The sequence below is a fragment of the Odontomachus brunneus genome, unplaced genomic scaffold, assembly GCF_010583005.1.
Source record: "Odontomachus brunneus isolate Ranch 3 - 2012 unplaced genomic scaffold, Obru_v1 Obru_scaffold_011, whole genome shotgun sequence".
NCBI lineage: Eukaryota > Metazoa > Arthropoda > Insecta > Hymenoptera > Formicidae > Odontomachus > Odontomachus brunneus.
Window position 1 is genome coordinate 2,211,741 of NW_022639461.1, and position 7,792 is coordinate 2,219,532.

The 7,792-nt window shown below is 45.7% G+C and overlaps 1 protein-coding gene across 11 annotated transcripts in view; it reads right to left on the reverse strand.

Annotated features, from left to right (window-relative positions):
* LOC116840654 (AF4/FMR2 family member 4-like) overlaps positions 1-7,792 on the reverse strand; it is a 303,805-nt gene that overhangs the window by 76,673 nt on the left and 219,340 nt on the right. For all 11 annotated transcript variants that reach the window (XM_032807618.1, XM_032807615.1, XM_032807616.1 and 8 more), the window contains one exon: positions 6,537-6,570. In XM_032807618.1, the coding sequence (XP_032663509.1) occupies positions 6,537-6,570 (34 nt within the window). The remainder of the gene's footprint in view (positions 1-6,536; positions 6,571-7,792) is intronic.

The following is a 7,792-nucleotide window of genomic DNA, read 5'->3' on the forward strand; positions in this document are numbered from 1 at the left end:
GAGAGAGAGAGAGAGAGAGAGAGAGAGAGAGAGAGAGAGAGAGTTAAGCGCGTAGGCACGCGTGCGCAGGTGGGCGAGTAACGTGCGTCGCGGACGTGGGCGGTTTGCACGCGTGTCGGGATTCCGGCATTTAACGGCTTCCCTCGTCTCTTAATCAGCTCGCTCTGACCTCACGAGTCCTTCGCCTCTCGCGTTAATCAAGATGCGACGCGGGATCAAGCCCTCCGCCCCCGTCGGCGGGGGTCTCTTATTTACTGAGAAAAACGTCGGGACTTTCGGAGGAAGGATGTAACGGCACGGGGTACCTCGGGGATTCTTGATAAATTTTCGAGCGGCTCACTCTCCTTCTCGCAGAGGAACCCCCGGATTGCGCACGGCGACGGATGGGGCGTTTTAATTGGGCGAAAATTCGAGCGACCAATTAATCGCGAGGGGTCGCTTCTCGTGAAAAATTAAGATTCATCCCCGCGATGGGTGAGTGGGCGTCCTCCGTACATTATTTTCCTTTCAACGCGACGCGGCTGTGTGTCTCACGTAGGCGTTTGATATAACGTTGCGCAATCTGCGTTGCGTAACGTTAATATTGTTCGCCGAGCTCACAGATCACGATATTACAACGGTCCGGTATTCCGCGCGACGATGTTACACGTGTGCGCCTGCGTGGCTCAATAATGTCGCGCGGTCCTCATTAATTTGCTCAATGGAGCGTCAAGGTACAGACCGGGTCAAAACCCAACGGCCCCGCTGACAACGTTCTAAATACGAAAGTTCAAACCGAGGGCGCGCGGTAGGCGGACTCACGGGCGTAAAATTCCCGACGGCTACCTCGCGGAAATGTCTCGTTTCCGGAAAATTGATAAAAATCTCCTCTCGCGATTTAACTCGTTCCTCGTTACGCCTCATCAATATTCGGTAGAGTGACGAGAAACAGAAAAAAGGACGAAGAAGCGAAGAGAGAGAGAGAGAAAGAGAGAGAGGGAGGGAGAGAGAGAAAGAAAAGATGATCAGTGACAAAAGGTCAGGTCGCTGTACTGTTTCCCGACTTTCCGTGAAATCTATTCCAGTGGAACGCGACTGCTTCCGATTATAGATGGTTCACTCCTCTGGTGGCGCCCAGGAGCGATTCGCACGAATGAATTCTCCGGCGAATCTTGTTGCAGTTCGCGGAAGATATAGTACAGCTGGTTAACGGGGAACTGTCGACCTTCGTGATTTCGCAGAGAAATAAATTGATAAGTCGTAACCGTCGCGAATGCTGCGCGATTCCCGTTCCGCGAAATTCCGCTGCAAGACGCGTGGGCGTTCACGGCTGTGTATATGTGTCCTTTTCTAAATCTCCGGTACCCAGCCGTGCGTTTCAATTTCGTGCCGATCAAATCATCCCCGATCACAACGAAACGAGAAAAAGGCAAGGACAGAGAGAGAGAGAGAGAGAGAGAGAGAGAGAGAGAGAGAGAGAAAAGAGAGAAAAGGAAAATTGTCACTCGTTTGGATCCGTAAACTGCAGCTGCACGCGCGCGTTAATTGCAACGTTATTTACGAAAAACTCGATTCGTCCTCGGACTTTTTACGAACAACTCGTTATTCCGACTGATTAAAAACTCGATGCTCATTAATGGCTTCCCTATTCGCGACGTTTGCCTCTCTTGTAACAATCGCCATCATTAATAGCCCAATACCAATATATTTCTCGTATAATTTTCCAGAGCAAGAAAACAATGTCCCACATAAAAACTTATAAAGATCGATTGCACATTAGCAAGAGAGAGCAACAGAGAGTAAGAGTGAGCTTTCTTCTTTGTGTGATAAATATATTTTAAGGATATTATCGAAAAAAATATTTCTTATTAAAGATAGCTGTTACTTCTAAGGAGGAAAGGAAATTGAGTAACCGCTTTTCTTAACAATAGAATGGTATTTTTCTGTGTATACCTGTGAGTGTGTGTCTATGGTACCCACTGAACTATATAACAAACTAGGACGAGCACTGCCTTTGTTTCTGCCCGATGACCTCGAACCGAGAGAGACAGTTGTAAAGAGAATCTCTGTGTCTGTTTTTCATGTACAACCTCGGCAAAAAATAGGACTATAGTTATGTTGGTGAGACAGAGAGGGCGATTCTCTTTACAGCTGGTCTTCGTTCTACAGGTCGGCTTGGCTTCTTCCAGGTCGGTGCTTACTCCCGTTTGTTATCACACACGTTTCACTCTCCCTCTATCTCAATATACACTGAGAAAAAGAAGTGATTGGCATTAGTATGTCTCTATAATCACATGGAGAAATAATTACCACAATTTATGGTCAAGACTATTTTTTAAATTATATTCTGCTATAATGTATTTTAGCGATAGTAATCTTCTACGCACTACCATCTTCGCGTTAGAACGACTAAAAAGTATGATTGGGGCAAAAAATAACTATAATTTTAGACCATACTTTACACTGACAAAAAAGAATGTTTCATATTTGCCTATAATCGCATAGAGAGATAATTGTTATGGTCAAGAAAACCCTTTTTTTATTAAATTCTACTGTAATGCGATAGTAACCTTATATGCATATTAGTACTATTATTTCCGTGTTAGAACGACCAAAAAATGTTGTTTGCGCCAAAAATAACTATGATTTTAGTTAAACCCAATTATTTTTTTCCTCTCAATGCAACATAATTCGATGATGGTCTCACATCCTCAACGTGCTCGGCGCGCAGTCGCGTTTCCTCACCCATTCGCACGGCTTCCTCGCGAGTTCCGACAGAGTCACGATTTTCGCGTTCACAATGTGCGCGTTCCGCGTAGAGGGCGCGAAATGGGCTTATCGCGGCGAGCTAGTTCAAATTTACTCGACGAGAAGCAAATCCGTCCCGCCCGGCTGCCGATCGCGGCGTGTGGTGGTGCCTGGTGGTTGTAACCCCGATAATAGCCGTTGTAAAGTGGCCACTGTATTCGAGCTTCGGGTAGGAAGCGGCGGAGGGGGGGAAGGGGGTGGATGGGACGACGAAATGGTTAATTCATGAAACGGTAACCCTTGCCAGTCGTTCGTTTAGAAATGCCGGAATATCGACGAATCCACAGGTATTCTTTTTTTTCCTCTCCCTCCGCCCCCCTCTTATCGAAGTTCTATGAACTCGCGGCGTGTGAGAAGCGAGCGTGGAAAAATTCCTCGAGTTCCATCCGCGTGTTACGGGATCAGTCCGATGCGCGCGCGCGAGCATCGATTTCGTGTTAATTAATTTCGCCGATTAAACAAGTGCGCTCGTTTATTATTCATCGTAATAAGTGAAGCTCGATGGAGTTTGTAATTAATTCCCCAGCCGTAAACAGATCGCTCAGTTCAACGAAAAATCGCGCTGTGATCATTCGCGTTGTTTAACGGCAAATCGCTAATTCGCCGTCCCCTTGTCCAGCCCCTGCAGTAATAACGTGTTTCCGCAGGTTTCCGCGAACGAAGAACGTCGGGGTTTAGCGTATAAAAGGGTATTACGGCGAAAAGCTTCCGCCCGGTGTGGCAACGGCGACGACGGCGGCGGCAGCGGCACCGGCGAGGAGATGTCAAATATTTAAACGTTCGCAACGAATATTACGCTTTCAAGCTTCCGTGGTTGCACTTTTATCGCGGCTGCGCCGCGACCGTTAACGCGCACAAGGAGATACTCCGCCGTGAAAATTCTGTTATTACTTCGGTAGCCACAATTTGTACGCGAAAAACTACATCTCTCGGACCGCGCGACATCAACGGATTTCTTCTCCTGTGCGCTCGAATAACTCGCAGCCCCGGATAATAAGCCCTTCCCTCCCTTCCCTCTTTCTCCCTTTTCCTCTCGCACGACTCCTTCGATTCGATAAAACATGAAAAATCGCGGCACCGAGCGTTCGTTCCCCCGACACGGTGAATGCGTTTCGCGAGTCTCGATTAAAAAAAAAAAAGGGAAAAAATGGTGCGCTTGAAATTTTAACAGCTAAAACCAGCGATCCGTTTACGATCGCAAAAATTTGTGAGCACTCCCAATCGAAGCCTCATAAAAACGCATCTTCGGTGTGAAATGGACGTTTGAAATAAAAACAAAAGAGCGGATAACAGCATTAAGCGAGTGCGCGAGTCCGCGATAAATAATGAGTCTCGCGCGGGAATCGCGTAAGCAGATAAATAACCGCGCATTTCGTGTGCTCGTGTACAGCCAAACGATCGGTCGGACGGACGGACGGAGGTTGGATGGTTGATTCATGAAATCGTGGCCGCAAAATCGACGATGGCGGGGTTTTGCGGATTCGTATGTGCACATTCGCGGGCGAATCCACAGGTTTTTGCGTCGTCCGGCGTTGTCGCTCGCTTCGCCGCGGATGTTTCTCTCGCTCGGTCGTCTCCCCCCTCCTCTCGCTCCTTCTCTCTCTTTCTCTCCCTCCATTTTTTTTCCATGAAAACATTTTGTTAAGCGGATGTATAGCGTATAGCCCGGTGGCGTCGCGCGACCCACGACTGCCATATCGATATACGCGAATTACAGACGCGCCGATTAATATCCATTCGGCCGTGCGCGCGACGCGGCGTGTGACTTTAAAACATTGTTTCGCGAGCAATATTGCGGCGCGGTATCGTTTTAATCGCCGTGAAAACGCGGCCGCGACCGGCTTTCCGAAAATTATGCTCGCCGCGCCGCGGCGACGAGCTTAATCCTATATTTTGTATTCCCGTGCGATGAATGCGCGCGCGCGCGCTTCATCGCGGAAAATTATCGCCGTGGTGAATACGGAAATGCGCGTGGGCGAACGCGAGTAAAATTTGTTACCTGTGGAAATATGCAGAGAGCATCTGACACGGGATTGTCGAGAGCGCGCGTGTAGGTAGATTCGGTTAAACCGGACAAAGAATTCCTCCATTTTTCTCGAACAACTACGTTACATCTCGAGAGATAATATATAATAATAAGAAAAGACTGGCGAACCAATGCGTGCGCGATGCCGTGGGACGAGCTCTGTCTCGTCGTAAACGGCTGAGACGCCCCGCTGCCTTTTACCCGATCAGAGACTTATCCCATGGTCCTGATCAGGTTGATCCCAATCAGTATCTGATTTGTATATGTGGTTGGGTCCTAATTATTAATAATTAGGACCTGGAAATTAATAATCCTTATTGCCAGTAAGGTTCTGATTGCCAAGCTGCGCTGCATGACTTAGGAGGATCCACACAATGGCATCACCTTGTACAAACTAGATAACTGATTAGGATAAACTGATCAGGATCATGGGATCAATTTCTAGTCAGGTAGCGACAGTGGATGTCGACTGACATCTGAAAGCGGGATTGGAGAGGCGGGGCTACTTGGTTACCGGAGTAAGTTGGCCAAATCGATTATCTCTACTGTTCTTCAACAAATTTCAGAATCAAGTAAACAGGAATTTCAAAGCTATCTTTGACATGTTTAAAAAGCTTACTTAGTTCCGTAACTTGTTAGAAAATACTAAAGATAACCGGTTTGCCAACTTGTCCCGATACCCAACCAGCCCCGATCTCCTCGACTGCTATCACAGGTGTTAAGAGATAGATGTCTCTACAATTCCAACGAGTAGTTGAGAAAGAAACTTCTGAATACCATACGTAGAACTTCCTCAACTACTCGTTGGAATGGTAGAGACATCTATCTCTTAACACGTGAGATAATAGTACTGTGAACATATAGCGTCCGTAGACGGATAGCCCTGGTCACCCCTAATGATGCGAGCGTAGACATATCCAACAGAATGGTAGAGACATCTACCTCTTAACACTTCAGATAATAGTACCGTGTACATAGCGTCCATAGACCGATAGCCTTGATTTTCTTTAATGATACGAACATGGACAATTGATTTACGCGAGCGTGTCGTTAAGAAACACAAATATCAGGCCTGGTGGCACGAACATTATTTTGGCTTTAAGCAAAACTTAAACATATATCTATCTTTATCTTTCTTTCTAAATGAATAAAGACAGACGTATATTTAAGTCTCGCTTAAAACCAAAATAACGTTGGTGCAATCGGGCCTCAGTCACTTTCGGTAAGATCGCGTCTATGAAGCTCATTTCGCGGCATTTTACGCGGACTGGTTCGCCATTTCTTTACATTAATATCTCAAGATTTTAAGATGAAGGATTTTTCGTTCAGGTGGACCCTAAACCTCCTGCATATGTACTTTTGACAATCTCGCCCATCCTGTATAACGTCAGACGTGAGCGCACGCATGCAGGAAACTTCTTGCTCAGCCGATTTGCGGTAAATGTGATATAACAATCATTAAAGGTTCCGACACGCACAACTGGCTATTTTTTACGAGGAAAAGTAACGAGAATATGCTAATTACAGAGACACGGAGTGCTCATTACGAGGCGCAAAAGTGATACACGCCACTTTTTCGTCGCGATATTATTCGCGGCGGAAACTCGCGAACACACTTTCCATCTCGATCGCATTCTCTTACTCACACACGAATACGCACTCGCACTTTACTCGAACGATGTTCGAACGGAAAGTTCGAAAGGTATAAGAAAGTTTTACTCACGTGGTTTGGACAGCTCCAGCATGTACTCCGGCAACTGTAACAGAAAACATTCTCATTGGTGACTTGGACTACAGTTTTCTACACATGTCGATGAAAATTCGCGCCAAGCATGCGAGCGATTTGTATCGCATTCCGCTCGTCGCGAGCCGATCGACAACAAGACTCTGTCCCCCGACGATTCGGCTCGGCGCTTCCGGAGGAATTTATTACGCCAGATGTTATTAGAGACCATTAGGTTCCCCGGAAAATACCGTTCCTCCCCGCAGAACGGCGTGACGCGAATAACCCGCGCGCATAGCTGACGCATAGTTCGTCAAAGCGACGCAAGATTCGTGAAGATTTCACGAAATTTTGCAGTCAGGTCGCAAAAGGGCGAAGAAGGAAAGTTTGCGGGACCGGTCATGGCGGGAAATTAAACAGATCCGAGAGAATTTGTATAAAGAGAATCGCGCGGGTTAGCATACACGGAGAAAATGTTGTTGCAGAAATTAAGTTAAGATTATATTTCACTTTATAATGTTTTTTGTAAAGCTCCGGAGGATACCGACATTGTAGTGTAAATTACTACACGGAAAGGAAATTTGTAGCAAAAATTACTATACAATCTTGTAATTTAGATATTTCTCTTTCGCACAGTGTAGAGATAGTATAAACTCGACGATCTCTACCGAATATACGAGATACAAAATACTCTAGTAATTACAATAAATTAGCAAAATGTCAAACATGCCAAACATTTTTACACAAGTACACTGGGAGAAAAAGTTTTGTTAATTTAACGAAATACCAGTGCCCGCAACGAATGGTTTGTTGACACGAGACAGCAAATAGCTCCGTACAAATGATTTGTTACTTTCAATTTGCTGACTCTCAACAACAAGCAACACTCTGTAATGGAGACGTAACTAACCTAACCTGAACAGACGAGAATAGTGTGACTTGTATATCAGGCAATGTATGTTTGTCAAAATGATAAATGATGATAAATGATTTGCAACTGTTTCTTTAACCATCATCAAACAGTAAACACGCTTTTGTCCTGATAATTGAATTTTTCTTTTCGGTGTATGTAAAAATGTCGGTTATATAGTTTCTGTATGGTCCAGGATTACAAAAGTTGGTCGTAATTTACACTACATCGTTTGCCCTCTGTGTATTTCGTCTCCAGGTACACTTGTTTCCGCATCAAGTAATTTACAACGGGTCCCCGTGTCTCTCTCTCTCTCTCTCTCTCTCTCTCTCTCTCTCTCTCTCTC